This window comes from Vipera ursinii, assembly GCF_947247035.1.
Source record: "Vipera ursinii genome assembly, chromosome: Z".
NCBI lineage: Eukaryota > Metazoa > Chordata > Lepidosauria > Squamata > Viperidae > Vipera > Vipera ursinii.
In genome coordinates, this window is record NC_139517.1 from 16516425 (window position 1) to 16539226 (window position 22802).

A 22802-nucleotide genomic window follows, 5' to 3' on the forward strand; every position below is an offset into this window, starting at 1 on the left:
AGATTGTCAAACATGTATTTGAAAAGGAGGTGTACTGCTCTCCCTGAATATTAGTAGTCTGTGGAAATGAGACTCTCAGCATTTCCCAAACCGTATTTGAGGCATTCAAGATCTCTCTCTCACTCTCCCCCCCTCTTTCTCTCTCTCCCTCCCCTGTTTCTCTCTCATCTCTCATCTATCTATCTATCTATCTATCTATCTATCTATCTATCTATCTATCTATCTATCTATCTATCTATCTATCTTACTCTCTACAGTATATCTCTATATCTCTCTCTATATATATATCGTGTCTCTCTATCTATCTATCTTCTATCATCCTCTCTCTCTCTCTCATCTCTCTCTCCTCCTCTGTGTCTGTCTGTCCCTTTCTATCATCTACGTCTGTCTGTCTGTCTGTCTGTCTATCTATCTATCTATCTATCTATCTATCTATCTATCTATCTATCTCTATCTTCATCTCTCTGTCTTTCTGTCTCTCTGTCATGTGTGTGTCTCTCTCTAACATCTGTCTATCATCATCCTCTCATCTCTCTCTCTCCCTCTGTGTCTGTCTGTCCCTCTCTCTATCATCTATCTCTCTTTCTCATCTGTCTGTCTGTCTGTCTGTCTGTCTGTCTGTCTGTCTGTCTATAGCTTTCTTCTCAATCAATGACTCTGGGCAACTTACAATTCAAAAAATGTGTATTACGATTAGGGCATGCCCACAACAGCCTCAAACAGCTGAGATGAACTGGGGTAATCCCAGCCCTTGACTCATTATTACTCCCATTATAATCGATGTGTTATCATTTGTTTGCACAGCATTGTTTGTTCACATAGCAAGGAGGATTTTTCCCTCTGTCTTGATCTCCCTGTGTTCTTTGCAGGTCAATGGGGGTGACCATCTGGGAACTGTTTGAATTCGGCTCCCAGCCTTACCGGCATCTTTCCGATGAGGAGGTGCTGACTTTTGTCATCAAGGAGCAGCAGATGAAACTGGCCAAACCTCGCCTTAAACTTCCTTACTCAGACTATTGGTGAGTTCTTCCTTGTCAGGCCAACAAATCCATCATCCACCTACTGGGATGCCATCAGCCCAAGCTCCTTCGAGAAGCATCCAGTAGAAGCCACAATGACATCACAAATGCCGTTACCTCATTGTGCAAATGATGTGTGTACAGATAGTCCTTGAGTTGCAACTGGTCATTAAGTGACTGTTTGAAGTTATGATGGACCTCACCAAAAGGTCCTTTGAATCCAGTTCCAAGTTCTAGCAGCCAGGCCTTTCCCAGGGGTCATGTGACCGCATTTTGGGCCCTCAGCAACCGGCCCGCATTTACAGCTGTTTGTAGTATCCCTTGGTGACAAGATAATGATTTAGAATGGTTTTTGCCCCAGACTGGTGTTTACTTTTGGTTTTCAGCAAAAATGCTCCATAGAGAGAAATAGGAACCTATTGCTCTCTATGGAGCATTTTTGCTGAAAAAACACTTGCTTAACAACCACAGATTCACTTAATGACTGCCACAAGAAAAGGTTGTAAAAATGGTCAGTCACTTGGCGACCCAGTTTATCATTGTCATGATGTATGACTGTAATTGGCAGCATCCATTATGGTTGTCAGTCAAGGACTACCTGTCCCACAGGGGCTTTTTCAAAAGGCAACTGGATTTCTTTTCCTTGAAGACTTTCCGTTTCTCATCCAAGAACTGAGAACTGAAGAAGCTTCTTGGATGAGAAGCGAAATGTCTTCAAGAAAAAACAAAAGTCCAGTTGCCTTTTGGAAAAGCTCCTTTAGGACGACAGCCATGACCTGGATGACTAAGAATCTCCATAGACTTCAAGAGCTACCTGTATACACACAATTTGCATCGTTTGTATCATGACAGCTTAGCAGACCACGGCTTCATTTGCCCCACCCCATCTTCCACCCTGCAGACATCCCGGTCCCCTTCTTCTTTGACAGACATTTACTGAGGCTTCATGGACAGTTTGTGGTCTGGGATATTATCCTTAAACTTTATGATGCTTGCCTTAGCATTCTTATTTCTCCTAATATTCTTCCATTCTCCCCTCTCTGTATTCCTCTGACTCTTCCTCTATCCATCCATTTCTCTCTCTGCACTGTCAGTCTGGCCAGGCTTCCTTCAGCTATGACCTTTCTTTCCATTTTTTTTCCTTTTCCTGTTCTTCCTAGCTCACGTTAGCTAATTAGTTGTCTGCAGCTTTCTATTTCTGTCAGCAATTGTCTGAGCTGCTAATCTGGGCTGAGGATTTCCTCTCAGATGTTTTAAATATTTTTCTAGTATTATTATTATTATTAATATCCCACCATAACATATGGTGCAATCCTATAAAAAAACAGGAAAGGAAAAATGCAGTGAAACAATATAAAAAAAGGATTTTGTTAAAAATTAAAGAGTTTTAAAACAAAATTTTACAATACATATCCCCAAAACCCACCCACCCCAAACCACCCCCCTTTCCCCCCCCACTTCCCAGAGCTGAATACAGGGTTATAGATATAATAATCATATTCTAACTAAAATTATCCATTATAAAATTAACCAAATTCTAATGTGCTTTAACTCCCCTTTAACATAGATACATTCAAATTATTAAAAACATAATAATAATAACTTAAAAATATAATCAATACTAATACTAAAATTAATAACAATATCCCTCTAAAATCTACTCATAAGCTAAATGGAACTTTTTAGTCCCATATTTGTTCTGAATATATTCTATCCATCTTCTCCAAACTGAAATATATCTTTCTTGTGAGTAATCCTTCAAATAAGCAGAAATCTTAGACATTTCTGCAAGATTCGATACTTTAAGTACCCATTCTTCTATAGTAGGCAAACTATCCTTCTTCCAGTATTGTCCCACCAGTAACCGTGCTGCTGTTATCAAATTCAACATCAGATTGGTTTCTTTAGTATCACAATCTACAACAATACCCAATAAAAACAATTGTAGAGAAAACTTTATCTTTCTCTTAAAAATCTTTTGAATGTTCCACCAAATTTTAATCCAAAAAGCTTTTATATTTCTATAAGTCCACCACATATGAAAGTAGGTGGCATCTAAACTACCACATCTCCAGCATTTAGACTGTAGGTTAGGATACATGTTAGGGAAAAAAAAGGATTTTTTAAATAGGTGTTCCTTCTGTTGCAAATATTATTTTAATAATAATAATAATAATAATAATAATAATAATAATAATAATAATAATAATAATAATAATAATAATAATAATAATAAAAAGTTGGAAGGGACCTTGGAGGTCATCTAGTTCAACCCCCTGCTCAGGCAGGAAACCTTATACCATTTCAGGCAAATGGCTGTCCAGTCTCTTCTTAAAAACCTCAAGTGTTGGAGCATTCACCACCTCTGGAGGCAGGTTGTTCCACTGGTTAATTGTTCTAACTGTCAGGAAGTTTCTCCTTAGTTCTAGGTTGCAATTTTTTTTTTATGACGCAGAGACCTATTTTCATACGGATGGCACGAGAATATGCAGTGCTCGTGAAGAAGCCCCTAAGCAGAATCTGGGACTTAAATTTACAGGACTTATAGACTATCATAGTTAACCATATCTGAGTATCGTGTGACTCCCCAAATTTGAAATTTGACTTAAAATAAAAATACATAATAATTACAAATCAAAGCCAAGATTGTTCACTATAAAACCACCATATACACTGAGGGTCAAACATTCCAAAACTTTATTAAAAATCTTTATTCATCCAGAGGGATCGTCAAGGTTAGTGAAATTTTAAATCATGTCCTTCGTTTTAAAATTAAATATTTTAAATGAGTGAAAAGCAGCAAGACAGGGAAATAGTATGGTTCATGCAATTGCAGATTGGACTACAATTGGACTGGGTTCAAGGCCATAAAAGGTCCTTGGGTGACTTTGCATCAATCACTTTCTCTCAACATAGCCTACCTCACAACGTTGTTGTGGAAAAAAATAGAGGATGGGGTGTGATATACAGTATCTCAAACTCCTGGAAGAAAAATCCTGAGATCTAAATTAGACAAATTAAATAAAAGTGTGATGCTTTCCATAAAAAAGAACTAAGTCATTTCATAGCCTTTTCCCTTTCCGTGAAACTCTGTTTTGAATTGGAAATCTATCTACTCTCCCTTTGCATCCACGGAGCGCACCTGTTTCTTTTTTTTTTTTACAATTTTTTAAATTTTATTTCCGAAATTAAAATACAAAATAAAGAAAAGAAAAAGAAGAAACAACCATCAAACACTAATATTAAAAAAATGTCTACAAAAAACAGGAAAGGAGGCTCCAATTGGAAGGGGAGGGGTGTGTGTTAAAAAACATTCCAGCTTGGAGTCCATTGGGGGAAGAAACACTTGAAGTCAATATTTCTGCCATTTCTAAAAGGTAGGCAGATGGTCTGGCAAGTTTCTTGTAAACTGGTGATCAAAAATAAAGAAACCCACTTGACCCATTCTTGGAGCCATTCCAGTTGCTTGCATCTGACACATGGGGATTGAGGAATGTCATGCAACCTTGGTGGTGGATGGTGCCTACAGGCCCCCCCTCTGTTATCTTTTATCTTTGTTATTACTTGTTTCTCATCCCGTTTTCATTGTATTTTCATTGTATCTTTTTGCTTTAAGAGTTTTACCCATCAACTGCCTAGAGTCCCTTAGATAGTGAGATCGGCGGTGCCTAAATGAGACACAGACAGACATTGTCAATCCAGAAAAATTGAGAATAGAATAGAATAGAATAGAATAGAATAGAATAGAATAGAATAGAGCTGGAAGGGACCTTGGAGGTCTTTTAGTCCAGCCCCCTGCTCAAGCAGGAGAACCTATACCAGTGATGGCGAACCTTTTAGAGACTGAATGCCCCAAACTACAACCCAAAACCCATTTATGTATCATTGGGTGCCGGGTAGGAATGGCCCATTGGGTGGGTGTGGCCCATTGGGTGGGCGTGGCTGCGGTGGTAACGGCAGACTGGGTGGGACTAAAAAGTTCAATCAATCAATTCCAACTTTGCAAGATCTTTTTTCCCCCACAAGAAGTTGAAATTGATTGATTCATTGAACCTATTTTTTTTTGCACACGGCGGCGGAGGCCTAAAACGAAAAGGTTTTATAAAACCCAGCTGAAGGCGTAGGACTGGGGTGATGGCGCGCATGCCCACAGAGAGGGCCCTGCGTGCCACCTGTGGCACGCGTGCCATAAGTTCACCACCACGGACCTATACCATTTCAGACAAGTGACTGTTTAGTCCAGGGGTAGGCGACCTTGGCTCTTTTATGACTCGTGGACTTCAACTCCCAGAATTCCTGAGCCAGTCTGGCTCAGGAATTCTGGGAGTTGAAGTCCACGAGTCATAAAAGAGCCAAGGTTGCCTACCTTTGGTCTAGTCTCTTCTTAAAAACCTCCACCCACAACTTCTGAAGGCAAGTTGTTCTACTGGTTAATTGTCCTCACTGTTAGGAAGTTTCTCCTTAATTCCAGGTTGCTTCTCTCTCTCTCTCTCTCTCTCTCTCTCTCTAGTAATGCACTGTGTGAATGAAACTCTTGTGCAGCACCTGAAAGTGTTGAATTGCAATATTCATCTTCTTGTGGTTTAGGGAAAATGGGCCACACGGTTTGAATTCTAGAATCATTGAGTGTAAGAGGGGAAAAGAGAACTTGAAGATCTAGTCCAACCATCTGCCTGGTGGGATAATATACGTTAGTGATGTCTACAGGTGAAAGTTCCTTTGGGCTTGGCACCGGGTTAGGGTTGCCCATAGAATGTGCGGAGATGCCGCAATGATGCTTATATCACTTTGATCTTCCTGCCCTTTCTTCCCCCTACCCCCCACCTCACCCCCAGGGGTTGTGACTGACTTCAGCATCTCCACCAGATGCCCATCTGCTCTCTGTTTAGGTTGGGACATGCTCCTCTTAATAAGAGTAGATGGGCCAATGATTTAATGTCATATATAGTAGCTCTCCTATGTTAGATCAATTCTCCAAGATCTATAAATGGTCTGCATTTCCAGCTGTTCCGCTCCTCACCCATTTTTCTCTCCTGATGTCACAGCCATTCTCCTTTCATTCTTGGGACTGAGCATTCCCATCCTCTTGTACTCCTGAAAGACTTCAGAGTGGTGTTTTGATATGCTCTGCTTCATTTTTTTTTACGGGTTGACTCTTTGTCCCTACTTTCTCTCGTTGTAGTAGTCCGTTTCTTTCTAATTTGGCATATCTGTTTCTACCTTTGCTTTTTTTTCCCTTTTGCTACTCTGTAAGGGTGTCTAATTCTTCCTCTTTTTCCAACTGTTCTTTTGCAACACTTTTTTTTTTGCTTTGTTTTAAATGTTCCCAATCCCCACTGCCCACCCTTAGCTGTCCTTTCAGGCTATCTTCCCACAGCTGTGTTTTTCCCCCCCCCCTCCTATTTCTGCCTGTTTTTCCGACTGTTCCTCTATCCTCCCTCCAACCCTGCCCCACTGCAGGTACGAGGTGATGCAATCATGCTGGCTACCAGCTTTCCATCGCCCAACTATGGAAGAGCTGCACTTGCAGGTGAGCTACCTGTTGAATGAGCGCTCCAATGCTCAGGCAGAGGAGAGTTTCGAGTGGCGCTGGAGTGCCCTGAAACCCATGCGTTCCTCTTCCCCACCGCCGGCCTCCTCTTCTTCAGCACGCCATCACTGCCCATCAGAAGAGATCTCCGCCTACCCACTCCTGGACGGATTCCACGGTGGAGACATGGATGACATCCTGACTGTGACCGAAAGCAGTGGAGGGCTGAACTTTGAGTATATGTGGGAGAAGGCCCGGCTGGGGCGATGGAAGGGCCCTGCCTCAGCACCACCCGAATACCCCTCCAGCAATGGTGGGCTAGCTGTGCCTGTCAGCAACCCTTTCTATGAACAGGCAGGGCATCGTGGGCATAGTCTGGAGACGCCCAGTGTTGTGCCTGTCATCAGCGCCCGCAGCCCTTCCGTCAGCAGTGAATATTACATTCGCCTGGAGGACCACGGTAGTGGTGAGGGGCCAGTCTGTGCCCCCAGCCCTGGTTCAGCACCACAGCCCCTCTTTACCTCCAATTGGGATTGCCACAACGCCCCCCTTCGGCCACCTGAACAATCCAATACTAACCCTTTCTTGCCTGGGGGCAGCGGTGAAAGCAATCCTTTTCGTGTAGATGGTGAGATCCAAGAGACGTCGCTGACAGAGACACCAACCACGGAGGGCGAAGCGTTCCTTGCAGAGTCCCTACTCACTGTGTATCGTGAGTTGGAGGATCAGCAGCGTAGCTGGGATGCTGAGATGATGGAAGAGCGAGGGGCCGGGGAGACGCTGGCTGGGGACCCCTCAGAGTTCCAGGGCTCACCTTCCTGGGAACAGGAACCTTCCCTGATGGAGGGCCACAGTTCTGGCAGCAGCACCGATGATGGCGGAAGCAGCATTGGAGGAGGGCGGCGCAAACTTCTGCCCTGTCCCCTGTGCACTCGGGCCCGTTGCACATGTGCCATCCCTCGAGGGGACGTGGTAAGCAGTTGGAGCAACCATGGCCCGCCTCTGAGGCGTCCTCACCGGGATAGCTACGGCACTGAGGACGACTCCTCCCTCAAAGTGGAGCGGGGCTCCTTATCTGACTGTTCTACCGTACCACCTAGGGACTGCGACGGAGATGCTGGGGAGCACAGCGAATTTTATGACCCACTCATGGGCACAGCTGTGAAGACCTATGAACTTCAAGATTACCCAAAGCAGAGAGGTGGGGGAAACATCCGTCCGCCTGGGTCACCCTTTCCAACTATGTCATCCGGGTGCTGCAATGTGATTGTCCCTGTAGAGATACCGCCGTTATCTACTCTAGCTGAGACTAACGATGAGGAGACTATTGCAATCCTCCCAGAAGCTGTTGATGGATTTTCAGCTGGCCCTCCAACCCTGAGCCTTTCTCCAGCAGCGCCCGATCGACAGAGAGGAACCTTAGACTCCGTAGATTCCTTGGACATTCCTTCTAATACCAGCTCCTCCGATGTCTGCAGCCCAGCCTCCCACTACTCCTCTCCAGGGCAAAAATTTGGGGACAGTGGCTATGAAACAGAGAGCACCTTTTCACCCGAGTTCATATTTAAAGAGGAATCACCTCCCTCACCTTCCGGAGAAGAGGAAGAAACAGAAGCAGAGGATGATCCTGGCAAAGTCCCAGCAACGCCCATGTCTCAGTCCACCAGCGATCTCACGCTCTCAGTGAGCGAGGAAGGGACTGAGCTTGAAGAAGAGGTAGGCAGGAACTTGGGGCTTGCAATCCCTCACCGCGATTCTGCTTACTTCTCTGACGGGGAGGCTGAATCCTCCGAGGCACCAGCGGCAACCAGAACCGAGGAGGAGAAGCCTTCAGAGAAGACAATCGTAGAGGGAGGCTTTGTGGTTCAGGTGTGCAAAGAGCAGCTGTTGGTCACACTGCGAGAGAACGTCACACGGAATCTACTTTGCAGTCAGAAGGCGCCCAAGTTGGCCTTTTCCCCAATTGCCTCCTCGAAAGACCAAGCCATTGTCAAGCTTTGGAGGCTGGAGCCAGAAGAGACGCGGCGAGCGGTGGAGGAGGGAGAGAAGGAAAAAGAAAGAGGAGGAGGAGGAGGAGGAGAAAAAGAAGGAGTAGGGAGAGGAGGAGGAGAAAAAGAAGGAGGAAGAGAGGAAGAAGAGAACGAGGGGAAAGGGCGCCTTGAGGAAACAGTGCATTTCCAGTGGTCAGAAAGTGTGGAAGATAAAGCAGAAGAAGAAGAAGAAGAAGAAGAGGAGGAGGAGGAGGAGGAGGAGGAGGAAGAGGAGGAGGAGGAGGAGGAAGAAAAGCAGCAGCAGCAGAGGAAGGAAGGAGCTGGAGAACCTGAAGAGAAGCAGCTTGAATGGAAGGAGGAAGGAAGGAAGGAAAGAGAGAAAGCTATTCACGCTGAGATGCAAAGTGAACCCGTGGCCAACGTGGAACAATCACAAGAGCCTCAGGGAGACACTTACGTAGCAACCGACCAGCTCAAAAAGGAACAGGTGGAGCCTGAGGTCCCCGTGAATCAAGCCAGTGAAGACATCAAAGGTAAACATCTACAATTCAGGGTGGCAGCAGCAGGAAGGCAGGGCGGTCGTGCAACAAACAGGATAGAGAAACATCCACGTGGCTTAAAATTACGGAGGCTGAGAATCACTGGTGTAATGGGAAAGTGGCAGCGGCCAAGCAGGTGGTGGTGGTGGTGGGGAGGATTCAAGGCGGTGATTTAAGCCACGTTGTTAAATCCCCAATTCTTTCATCTGCAGCTCATATGAAAGGGGGCAGAGCTTTGGTGGCACCATTGCAACCACCATTATGGCTTCCTTTACTGCCTCCCACCAGTGTCTTGGGCCGTGGTTCTCTGGAGCAGGATCGGCGTCCCATGAGGCCCTCCCCTGAGCCTCAGAATAAAATCTTAAAGGAAGAAAGGGAAGAGTTACTGTAATAAAGGCTTCCTCCAAATTATGAATATCCTGGGGACACCGAATAAGAATTGTTTTTTTTTAAATTTTATTTTATTTTATTACTTTATTTTATTTTTATTTTATTTTATTTTATTTTTATTTTGTTTATTTTTTATTTTATTTTTATTTTTATTTATTTTTATTTTATTTATTTATTTATATTTATTATTTCATTTTATTATTTTATTATTTTATTTTATTTTATTTTATTATTTTATTTTATTTTATTTTATTTTATTTTTTTATTTTATTTTATTATTTTATTATTTTATTTTATTTTATTTTATTTTATTTTATTTTATTTTATTATTTTATTTTATTTTATTTTATTTTATTTTATTATTTTATTTTATTTTATTATTTTATTTTATTTTATTTTATTTTATTTTATTTTATTTTATTTTATTATTTTATTTTATTTTATTTTATTTTATTTTATTTTATTTTATTTTATTTTATTTTATTTTATTTTATTTTATTCCATTTCTCTAGCTGCCCAACCCAATCAAGTGACTCTGGGCGGCTTACAATTTGATCCAATGGTCCAGTTTTTAATTTTACTTCTTTTGTTTGCTAAAAAGCTTCCACCCTCCCCCACCCTCCCCCGGAACTACATGAACACCACCCAAAGTCTTGGCAAACAACTTTTTTGTGTGTGGAGGGCTGTTCTGCTAATCACTGTAATTTTTTTTACAAAAATATGTGTAATTTTGAAGAGGATTGGATTTATAGGCAATGTCACCAAACAGTAAAACAACAATAACAACAACAACCAATTTGGGGGTCTAGATTCTTTTAGCTGCTTTATTAATCTAACCATGATCAACATAATTCAATCCGTAGTGTTAAATGGGAAAAAGTGATTACCCGTAGTTACAGACATGATTATGATGATTTGTTCTGCTGTCAACTTTGCCATGGATACTAGTTGTTTGCAGGCCAAGACAGTTTGGTAATCAAATTAGAGTAAACCACTCATTTTGAACTGATACATGTGGCAGGTCATATTAGGTTATATGTGGGCAAAATTACAAGGAACCCAGCTTTAGTAAAATAACACATTCTCTCTCTTCCTCCCTCTTTCTCTCTGTCTCTCTCTACCTCTCTTTCTCTCTTTCATCCCAACTCTTTTATTCTTGGCTGGTTTCCATGTTATCTGTCCTTCTTGACCTTGGACCCTTGGCTCTTCCATCACGCTCCCTTCTCCTGGCAATCTTCACCTTTGACCTCTAACCTTTGCCTCCAGCCAAGCTATCCCGTTTGTCTCTGTCACTTCCACCGCTGGCTTTGCAGACGTTTCCCCCACCTGGCGGAGCAAGGAAAGGACCATTTTGGGAAGGAACCGCTTTGGGGGAGGGTCCGGCTCTGGGAGGGAGAGAGGCTTCCCTAGGAGCAGAAGAGGAAGAGGAAGAGGACGCTGAAGAAGACGAGGAAGGAGGCTTGGCTGGAAGTGGAGGGAGGGGTGTGCCCATTGTGGTGAGTGAAAGCGATGATGCCCGCAACTTGCGTGGCCTTCTCAAGTCACCCCGCTCAGCGGAGGAGGCAGCAGCTGAGTTGGACCGCAAGCGAAAGATGGTCTCCTTCTTTGATGATGTCACCGTCTACCTCTTTGATCAGGTGAGTTATGAGGAGTTGAAGGGTGGAGACTATGAAAGCTGATTCACAGTAGCATATACAGAAGGACTTTAAAAGTCCCATTTCCAGGCAGTGTTTCTCCTTTCATGGATTCTGGCTCTCACCTTTGTCTTATCTTCTACATCTCTGGGTTTATTTCTTCCCACCCAATTGTCCACATTTTTGATTCTCTGCCAATGCACACGACACATATTTCCTTTTTGGTCTGGCTTAATCCCAGCCATGCTGTCCTTTCATGCCTCCTTATAGAAACGGCCAACCATCTGTGGATAATAGGTTTTCTTCCCCCAGCAGTTGGATGCCTTTGATCTATTCCAATAGCTGAAAGGATTCACACCTATTTGCATAATGATGACATGCAATACGAAGGCTCATTTCTCCCTTGTAGTTTACATCAGTGGGGGAAGGTCCTGAAAACCCCGGGGGGGGGGTGTTTCTTCCAGTTCACATCCTGCTAGTCTTATCTCTCTTCCCACCCCACGATTTAAAGAGTCGATTTAAAGAGTCGGTTGCTGAAGCTTTGCATTCTGATAAATGATTTCCCTTTCTTACTTATTTGATTGAACTGTGCCTCAGTCCAGAGGGACTTTAGATGGGTAATTCAAAGGGATTTGAATCCCTGCCCTTGTTTTTAAATAGGAGACACCAACCAATGAACTGAGCTCACAGGGAGCAACCGATGGTGATGCCCCTTCTCCTGGCTCAACCGCCGCACCTGGACTTGATGCTTTCCCACCAGCCGATGGCTTCAGTGAGTACCGGGACAAGGCAGAAATGTTTTTCCTCTCTCTAGCAGCCTTAAATGTCAAGTAGGAAATGGGCCAAACCAGCTACAGAGGCAAGAGTGGAAGAAGGCTGAGTTATCCAATTGCTGTTGATAAGAAAGCAGTGTATGAATAAGTTGGATTAAAGGGTCAAGTTTCAGGAAGGGACAGGTTTGCAGGCAAACTGATTGTCAGACATAGGAAGAGTAGAGAGGTGAAGGTTGGATAAAGTCCGAAGTAGGTTAAGGTTGATTTTGAAGGGAGACTGCTGAAAGGGACCAAAGACAGCTGCAAAGGCTCAGCGTGGCATGAAGACAATTTCAAGAAGAAGCAAACGAAGTTCAGAACAAAGCAAATGCAGATTGGAATCAGTGTCTCAGGCAGAAAGTTCTTCATCCATCAGTCTGTCCGTCCGTCCATCCATCCATCCATCCATCCATCCATCCATCCATCTCCCACCACAATCTGTATTACATCCACGCAGCTAGAAACAGATGGAAAGTTAGGTCTAGCTGGGTGATCATCTTGGGTATCAGTCAAAAATAATGAACAGGAATCCTAGTAAAGTCTTCACACTTAAGACCGCTTGCTTCAACAGAACATCAAACCTGAATGCCAATCTTAGGATAGGAACAGGCAACATATGAGGTACTTTCTATAAGGCTGGAGGAGGCTGTTCAGCAATGCTATGGCGTTACTGAAAGGACAAGACTGAGTTTGTTTGTTTGAGGGATGGGTGATTATGAGAAGGAGAATGGGGGGGGGCCTCAGGGAAACACACTGTTCCCACCCCCATTTTTAAATGACTCAGATGTCTAACCAAACATTCTGAAATGCCACTGCTGAGATTTTTACCTTTTTGCCTCTGAATGTTGGCAGTGCAACATTAAACATAATGAATGGGCATGTCTCTTAGGGATTACTGTCTGGGGATTTTAGAAAGCTTTTAACACAGCTAAACTGATGCTTCTCAGGGCAATCTTTCCCAGCGACTTCCAAACATACCTCTCTTTAAATTCCAAGCCATCCAATTTGTATAACACCAGGATGACAATACAGCCTGAAAATATATACTCAGCCTACTGGGCAGGTAGAAGAAAAATTACAGGATCCTGATGACAAGAATCTTGGTTTAAGGCTCCCCTTACCTCTGACTTGCCTGTAGTCAGCAAAACTCTGAAGTTGTTGATTTGAATATGGAGAATCTACAACAGTGGTTCTCAACTTGGCCATTTTAAGGTATGTGAACTTCAACTCTCAGAATTCCTCAGACTGGCTGGGGAATATCTTAAAATTGCTAATGTTGAGAAACATTGATCTAGAATAATTGCTACTACTCTACTTCCCATCTTCATCTCTAAGTGTACAGCTTTGTCCATTGATGGTTGCACCATCTCTCTGTGTGCATTTTTAATGCCGCAAATCCCTCTGATGTTTTATTTGAGGTGGAAAAATGGTATTAGTGAATTTACCCTTGAAAATGGGGTCCGATTTCCAGGTATGAAATGATGGCCAGGTGAGATATAGTTCCATTTTATTTCCTATTGGTCAGATCCTATCTCAATTGTTGTGTTCAATTCTGGGCACCATACTTGTAAGAAAATTGTTTCATAGAAGGGCAATGAAGAAGAATGAAGGGCAAGAAACTTAAGCTGAAAAGAATCTAAGGAAGCAGAAAACTCTAAGAAGAGGGGAAAAAAGGGTGGTAGTGGAGATAAAGTAAGAGAACATGCGGTACCTGAAAGGGAATCACACGGTAGAAAAGGATGAAGGATTATCTATAATTCCAGAATGCAAAATTGGGAATAATGGCGTTGAGTTACAGAAAGGTTGAGACTGGATGAATATTGGAAAGAAACCAGAGACACGGTTTCCTCTTGGATGCGATCAAGTGGAACTTGGTACACCCATCTCTGTCAGGCAGTGGTTTTCAAAATTGGTTTGTTAGAGCACTTTGTTCTGCTGCTGTTAAGTTGTAAGAATTGAGGAAAGACACTAGGGTCCTTATCTAAGGATTATCTAAGGCACAGGTCTGCAACCCGCGGCTCCGGAGCCGCATGCAGCTCTTTCAGCCGTCCCCTGCGGCTCCCAGTCCTCTGCCATGTGCAGTCAAAAAAAAAAGTGGGACTAAAAAAGTTCAATCAATCAATTCAAATATGCAGGGTAGGTGCATATCTCACCTTGGCACCACTCGTCAGTCAAAAACTGTTCTGTGCATGTGTGCATGTATGCGCGTGCGCACATATTATTTGCGGCTCCCAGGTTTTCATTTTGTGAGGGAACCGGTTCCAAGTGGCTCTTTCACTGTTTCAGGTTGCTGACCCCTGATCTAAGGGAACACCTGCTGCCAGCATCAACTTCCCATCGTCCTGTGCGCTCCCACAGGGAGGGCCTTCTCAGGGTGCTGGCGGTTAAGGAGTGCCGGCGGGTGATCCCCAGGGGGAGGGCATTCTCTGTGGGCGCGCCTGCCCTTTGGAATGATTTACCGGTGGAACTTCGGACCGCCCCCGATCTGCGTTCATTTCGCTGGGATCTGAAAACCTGGTTTTTTGATCTATCAGGCCTGGACTGAAGGGGTTTTAGCTTTTAATATTGTTTTAATTGTTGGGCTTATGTAATTTAATCTATTTTAATTTATACTATTTTTATATTATATTTTATGCTGCCCTGTAAACCGCCCTGAGTCCTTCGGGAATAGGGCGGTATAAAAATTTAATTAAATAAATAAAATAAAAATACTTACGTATTTGTGACCCACTAGCAGTATTTTAATCAATATTTTTACAATATCAGAAACAGTTTGATTTCAACACAGTTAAAGCAGGGCTGGGCAACCTGCATGGCCTCAAGTTTCTTTTTTTTGCAGCAAGTTCTCTCTGCAGTGGCTAAAACTGGGGCAGAGTTTCTCAATATTGGTTGAAGTACATATGTAAGTGCTAAAGTAAACCTTCAAATAATAAGGGGTTTTTTTTAATGAAAAGCAGGAAAACATGTAAAAATTCCTGGTGTGACCCAGTAAATGTTCAAAAATGTTAAGTCTAGCCACCAAGACTTTGTCCATTTCTGGATTTAAGTGCATTCGTAGAGATAACATTTCCCTCCCAGTTTTTGCTTGGATTGATAAAATTATCTGTATCTTTCCTGGGTGTGATGGTTGGGATCATTTGGTTGTCTCCAATACAAAGACAGAGCAGAATTGCCAGTCTTCAGATGAGCTTCACTTTTATTTCTGCCTTGCTTTGCCTTTTTCTGTTGAGACTCCTGCAGAAAATATCAGTGAACCTCTCTAAAGATAAACATTATTCTTTAGCATTCTTCAATTTAAACCCATTTCATGTGTGAGTGGAAAAAAATAAAGCCTTATCTTCTTAAAATGAAAATGTGCTTCAGTTAGCAGAAATGTAGGAGACATCGCATAATAATTATGCTGATGTTGGCTGATCCTTTTTTAAAAAAATAATAATCTCCACATAGTTTATTTTTAGAACATAATTTTTATTGCCTCCATGAACGCTCAGAATCTAAAATTGTCATATTAAGGCAGATGGTGGTACACATTCTTCCTTATTCAGAAACTAATTTGCTTTGTGCTGTGGCAAGGGCCCGATAATGGAGATACATCCAATTTTTTAAAATTCTCTCCTATGTTAGGAAGTGTAACTCCCCCTAAAGGACTCAAGGTACAATAAACCTCAAAACAAAATAAAAACAACAATTAAAAGGACAATAAAAAAGGTAAAGGTTCTCCCGCACATGCGTGCTAGTCATTTCCGACTCTAGGGGCCGGTGCTCATCTCCATTTCAAAGCCGAAGAGCCAGCGTTTGTCCGAGGACGTCTCCGTGGTCATGTGGCCGGCATGACGAGACGCCAAAGGCGCACGGAATGCTGTTACCTTCCCACCGTAGCGGTCCCTATTTTTCTACTTGCATTTTGTATGTGCTTTCGAACTGCTAGGTTGGCAGAATCTGGGACGAGTAACAGGCGCTCACTCTGTTACGCGGCACTCGGGATTCGACCCGCCAAACTGCCGACCTTCTGATCGACAAGCTCAGCATCCTAACCCACTGATCACTAAAATAGGAGCCTGTTCTGTACCAGCCTACTACCGGCCCTGCAGAAAAGGCAGGGACAACCCCTTTACAAAAAGGCAAGAGGCTGGAACTAAGCCTGCCAAATTTATTGACATAAAACAGAGCCAACAGAGCAAAACAGAAACACGAACCATGAAACAGGAGCTATTCAAACGGTTGCCTTCAGCAAACCAGCCCTCCCATACATTCCCCTTTTAAACAGTTCAAGGCGTGGCTTCTCTCTGCCTCCTTCCGAGGTGCCCCGTTGCCTTTCTCTGTTTACTCCTGATTGACTGCCTCCTGCGTCGGGTGTCCTTGAACAGGGCCAGCTGTGGGTCATCTTCATCCACACTGTCAGGCTCACACAGCTGGGTCTGCATCGTAACCAGATGGGAGGGGCCTGGCTGAGGGCTCTGCGAAGCCTCAGGGCTGTCCTCTGCAGGCTCTTCAACACCCCCCTCCTCCTCCTCTGAATCGTCCGACCCAACTGCCGAACCCACAGGCTGACCCTGAATCACAACAGAGCCAAGAATGTCAATTAATAGTCTCTGTTGGAAAAATAGTGTCACAAGAGCTGAAAGTTAGGCAGATCAAAGAAACAGATTATATATTACTTTCCTGCTTTCCAAAACAGAGAGGTGGCCTACCAAAGTTCTTTGGAGAAGACACACCCACTGTTTGGGTAGGATACCTAAATGTCTCTCTTCTGTTATTATCAAGCACATCCCCAAAACATGGTAGAACATAAAGAGCAGGTGTTGAAGTTGAACTGTTAGCTGATTAACATGAGAAGAAACAGTTCTTCTGATCTGGTTCCTGATGTTTAGGGACATTTCATAGATTAATTGATTGATTGGTCTCAAGTCGGTGCAGATGATTTTTCTCCTTGATGATCTATCCTGGGGGGGGGGGGTCTTCAAACTCAGCCCTTTTATGACTCATGGATTTCAACTCCCAGAATTCCTCAGCCAGCGTGCCAGAGTTGGAAGTCCATGAATCATAAAAGCGCTGAGTCTGAAGACCCCTGAACTATCCCTAACCTGATCTTTCAGGTCTTCCAGCATAGTGCACTCATCAGCACTATAACTGAGTCCATCCACCTTCTGCTGATGGCTCTCTTCTTTCTTTCCTTTCACTTTGCCCAACGTTAGACGGCTAAGTCTTCACATAGTGTGTCTGAAGTAGGATAATGGAACCTGGTCATTTGTGCTTGACTAAAGGATGTACACAGCAACAAATAATACTTTATCTGAAAATAAACTGGAGATTTCCAGAATATGTACTGGACCACTCTAGATGGTGACTTTACACCTTCTGGAATTTCCAAACATAATTCAAAAGTAGTTCTATATAAAACACAATATAGTTGTCCACTTTAAATGTAAGCAGATGTGAGTGATAATTCTGGGAGTTGAAGTCTACATATTGTAAAGTTGCCAAAATTTAGAAACGTTGATGTAGTACTGATAGAGGAGAATATTTACAGACCAGGATTGAACTGTGGGGTCCTTGGAGCTCTCTGAGCTTCATGGTTTTCTTGCAGACATTTAATTATCAAAGTAGGTGCTACTGTTGATGTTATCTACTTTGGTAATAAAACATCTGTAAGAAAACCACCAAGCTCAGAGGATAGGAGTATCACTCTGTGATGTAGTAGTTTCAATAATTGCATCATAACACACTGACCTCAGCTCATTTTAATCTTCCGTTATTGCTATTCTTGTTATTGCTATTCTTGGAGATCTGCTAAATTAAGCTAGGCAACCCTTCTAGTTACTTTACAGTCAGTGCACTGTGCATACCCGGTAATTAAATTAAACATGTAAGCCTAAATGTCTGTTGAGTGGGGCTTGACCACAACGGAGATGTCCTAACTGTACGTCTGTCCATCTTTCTCTCTCCTTCCCTCCAGACCAACATGTGTAGATAGTTCAAGGCAGGCAATCCGTTTCTTGCATTGGGCCAATAATCAGTTGTCATAGTTGCTCATGAGATCTTGAGCTTCTCTAGACTTTATAGCTAAATGTCATTCATCAGCCTGTCCCTGAACTTGTCTTTGGTTTTTTGAAAGTCACATGAAGCAGTGGTCTGTGCCACAAATTGTGACAAATAAAACAAATAGAGCCAGTTTGGTCTAATGCAGGGGTAGGCAACCTGGGCTCTTTTATGACTCAGGAATTCTGGGAGCTGAAGTCCATGAGTCATAAAAGAGCCCAGGTTGCCTACCCCTGGTCTAGTGGTTAAGGCACCAGGCTAGCAGCTAGGAGACTATGAGTTCTAGTCCCATTTTTTTTAAAATCCCATTTATATCCCGCCCTTCTCCGAAGACTCAGGGCGGCTTACAATTTAAAGCACAAATCAATGTGCTTAGCAATAGCCTTCATTCTATGTATATGCCTGCTTATTAGGGCTTTCGGCCCCCTCCCAAGCGGCATTATTACAAAGTCAGCTTATTGACCCCAACAATCTGGGTCCTCATTTTACCTACCTCGGAAGGATGGAAGGCTGAGTCAACCTTGAGCCTGGTGGGACTCGAACCTGCACTAATTGCAGGCAGCTGGTGTTACTTAAGGAGGTATTAGCCCACTGCTCCACCAAGGCTCTTTTAGGCATGAAAGCTGGCTGGGTGATTTTTTCGGCCAGTCGTTCTCTCTCAGCCCAACGTGCCCCACAGGGTTGTTGTTGCGGGGAAAATAGGAGGAGGAAGATGTGTTGCATATGTTCATCACCTTTATTATTTTGTAAAAATAGTAAAGGTGGGATCCAAATAAATAAATAATGGTGTCATAAATGGAGCTAAATTCCTTATACAGAGTTGGCCCCCTTCTAGTGGCCCAATAGTACTTTCCCAAGGACTCATAAGTGTTTCCCAGAGACTTATTCAGTGACACAGAGAGAGGCAAAGGATTTATGGAGCTTCCTATATTCAGAACACACTTTGGCATCTGTCTTCACTGTTTGACAAGTTGTCTTTGGGGCAGCCAGGCTTTAATCCTGCTTAGTTTAAGAGATGCTTTAGGAAGCCTAAATAGCCCTGAGGTGACCTCCTTTGGCCTATGACAGGGCTTTTCAACCTTTTCACCCATTGTGCCACCTTTAGGAAATGGCAACATCCGAGTACCACCAGTCGCCTAGCAAGGTGTCAAAAACTTGATCAAAAAAAAGGGAAAAAGTGATGAAGTACAGGTAGTCCTCGACTTACAACAGTTCAATTAGTGACTGTTGGAAGTTACAATGGCACTGAAATAAGTGCTCCCCAAGCCACAGCCGAGCAAGACACCTGCCTGCCCGCCTGGTGGCGCTCTTCCTCCTGTCTGAGGTTTTCATTGTTGTGAGCATTTAGGTTGAGGATTGGCAGCGGGGGTGGGGTGGGGTGGTGTTTGGTTTTTATTCCTCCCCACCCCTGCTCGGTGGTTGCAGAAGATTTTGGTCACTTCACATGACCCTGGGACACTGTGACCGTCATAAATATGAATCAGTTGCCAAGCATCTGAATGTAAATCACAAGACCCCAATATTCCAGCTGATCAGTGTTTCTTCTGGGCTCAGCAGAAGCGCCAGGATCAGTGCCGAGCTCCAGCTGGAGCCTGGCACTGATCCTGGCGCTTCCGCTTAGCCCTGACAACCCCGAAGAAGCGCTGATCCTGGCATTTCCGCTGAGCCCTGACAGCCCTGCAGCTCCAGCCATCTCCCGCTCAGGCTTGTGTGGTGTTACCACCAGTTCAGCTCATTCCCCTCCCCTGCTACCACTTTTCTAGGATGGTCACATACCACCTGCCAGATGCCAATGTACCACAGGTGGTACCCGTACCACTGGTTGAAAAGCCCTGGCCTATGAGATCAAATACGGGCATCTGGAACTCCCATTCATTTTGACAGTGTCTACCCAGCAGATTAATGGACTGAGAGGGAAGCAGCGGTCAGGATTTTCCAGTAAAAGTCCTCAAAGAAAGGGAAGGCAGAACTTGCAGGTGATGGGAAGACTTTTTTTTTAAACACGAGTTATTGTACAAAGCATGCCAATAAAGTTCAGTTGCAGGAAGAATTTCCTCATGGTGAAATTACACGTTCTAACAGGGTGTGTGTGTGAGCATCGATCATTAGCCAGGTGTTTGTGAAACGCATATATGTCTGTGAAAAGACTAGTTGATCTAGAGAACTAAAAGTGATTATGCTTCCATACCGAAATTAGCTTGTCAAATGGGAGCTGCAGAGCAGGAGCACCTGAGATGGAGTTGAGCAAACTAAATCTTTCTGCAGCTGTCTAGTTCTTGCGTTGTCTTCTACTCAACAGTGACTTAAAGACTGGACTCATACAATATGTGGAACTTAAAGCTGGGTGAATTAAACACAGCTGCTTTGCTCATAAAAAACAACATGCTGTGCCCAAACAAATCAGCCAGATAATGGTTTAATACAGTGGTTCACAACCTTTTCTTCACCAACCCATTTAAATGCCTTTTGTGGCCACAGACTGTGGCCATGGGACCCCCCCCCCAAGACTTAACTCAAGATTTAAACCACAACATTTCTTCAAGCCTTCACAGACCCCATGTGATGACATCACACACACACACACACACACACACACACACACACACACACACACACCAGGGATCTGTGGACCACAGGTTGAGAATCACCAGTCTAATATAATGGCCTGGTCTACTTTATCATGTGATGTGAACCCAGCCAGATTAAGATTTAAACAGGACCTCATGTCAGAACTACTGGTTGTATTTTTATCTTCTTCTTTACTCTTGTAGACTATAAGAGTGAGCGCCAATCTAGTCCCCTTCCTACCTTCCTTCTTCTTCCTTCTCAACTCAGGTGGCAGTTTTGAGTGGGACGATGATTTCCCCCTCATGGCTCAGAACCCATCTTATGTCTCCATGGTGTCGGACCCCAGCACAGCACAGCCACACCCAGTCCTGTCTTCACCAGTGCCCATGACACCCGCCTTGCTGTCATCAGCCAAGCGGGCAGAGTCCAGCCTCGTGGACACTCTCAGATTCTCTCGCTTCACCGTTTCTCCTGCCCTAGAGCCACATCGGCCTCCATCCTGTGATTCTGAATTGGGACCCACAGCTGGTAAGGGGCACAGAGGCACGCCATTCTTATCCATTATCCTACATAGGGCAGGTTTATTATATGGGACAGAGTGAGGAAGAAAAATTCGATGTGGGGCTTTGTGGAGTCTTTGTTCCAGACCCGATTACAGGCAGGAGTGGACGGTAGAGGAATGGCCTCTCGTATCTAAGTGGACCTCCCCAAACTTCATCTTCGTAGGATGTTGAATTTTCATTCCCATAATTCCCAGCCAGAGAGTTGCCCAGGCCCAGGACTTCAGAAGAACCTAAAGTGAAGAAAGTTGCTCTAAGCTAATCAAACCTTTTGATTGTATGGATGCTGTGGTCTTTCATTGAGCAACAGAGTTTCAGAGTAACCATACATAGGAGAGTAACTTGAGTTTCCTGGGCCCATAAAATTACTGCAGTTGGCAAAGCTTGCCAAAAGAATGATAGGTCTGTGTATGACTGAATAGACGATTGGTGAAGATTATGTGTGCATCTAATTCCCTAGCACTACTGATAAAAAAAACAAGTATCAAATAGCAATTCTGTCTTCTTCTCCTGAATGAATTGTGGGAAGAGAGATTAAAAACAAAAAAGATTGACTGGAGAAACAGGCTAAGGATATCTTTAGAAAGCTAAGATGAAATTTTGATTCTCCACATCAGTCCCCAGGTCCTTGACCAAGACCTGGCAATTGCACAATAAAATCTGTCTCATCAGCTCCCACGCTCTGATCCCGAAAAAAGCTTGTCTTCCTTTGGTATTTAATTAAGATGGAGGAAGTCTGGAGAATTGTGGAGTATTGGAAAGCTACCTTCACAAGGAAAGGCAGGACAATGAAAGGCTCCTTGGTCATTTTGTTATTAGAGGAAATGCAGGAATGTCCTGTTCCACAAAAGTGAATTTCACCCAGAGAATTGTTCCATTTAGCAGTCATTTAAAATTATTGTTGTAGATTAGAGAAGCATAACCTGATGTGCTTGTGACATTCTAGAGTCCACCCTCCAAAATGACATTCAAAGGACAAATACAATGCTCAGCCCCAAAAGATAATTATTTCTTCTTCTTCTTCTTCTTCTTCTTCTTCTTCTTCTTCTTCTTCTTCTTCTTCTTCTTCTTCTTCTTCTTCTTCTTCTTCTTCTTCTTCTTCTTCTTCTTCTTCTTCTTCTTCTTCTTCTTCTTCTTCTTCTCCTCCTCCTCCTCCTCCTCCTCCTCCTCCTCCTCCTCCTCCTCCTCCTCCTCCTCCTCCTCCTCCTTAACAAGAAGTGTCTTTTTCTCTCCACCTTCCAGATGCTATTGAGAACTGAGAATCAATGGAAATTGGACAACCCCGCCACCTGTCATCTCAACATTCAGGGACAGCACCCAGTCATCCAGTTGACCTGCTGATATCAAGCTACCACACATCCGTTTTCTGCAGTGGATAGACTGACAGATGTGTGTGTGTGTGTGTGTGTGTGCGTGTGCGTGTGCGTGTGTGTGTGTGTATGTGCACGTGTATATCTGCGTGCACGGCATGGGGCCATTACTGCTAACTAACAACCTGACATACGTGGACTTCTGCTCTCCGGTTCACTGACACATCCCTGCCTGGAGAGGGCAGAGAAGCAGAACTTTTTGTACAAACAGTTTCAGGCCTCGCAATGATGAGGAAGGTATCTCCTCAGTCCTTGAGGCCCCTGCTCCGCACTGGCTTTTGAATGTATCACCCCTATCCCCTTCCAGCCTCCTTTCCACTCTCCGATCTGTTCCTTCTAAGGACCCTCTG

General features: G+C 43.7%; 1 protein-coding gene across 1 annotated transcript in view; it reads left to right on the forward strand.

The window, feature by feature from the left end:
- LMTK3 (lemur tyrosine kinase 3) overlaps window positions 1-22341 on the forward strand; it is a gene marked incomplete at both ends in the record, with an annotated part of 39094 nt that extends 16753 nt beyond the window's left edge. The window contains 6 exons of the mRNA XM_083378824.1: window positions 870-1019; window positions 6480-9073; window positions 10736-11106; window positions 11764-11875; window positions 20790-21050; window positions 22325-22341. Of these exons, the coding sequence (XP_083234950.1) occupies window positions 870-1019; window positions 6480-9073; window positions 10736-11106; window positions 11764-11875; window positions 20790-21050; window positions 22325-22341 (3505 nt within the window). The remainder of the gene's footprint in view (window positions 1-869; window positions 1020-6479; window positions 9074-10735; window positions 11107-11763; window positions 11876-20789; window positions 21051-22324) is intronic.
- Between the last annotated feature and the right edge of the window lie 461 nt (window positions 22342-22802).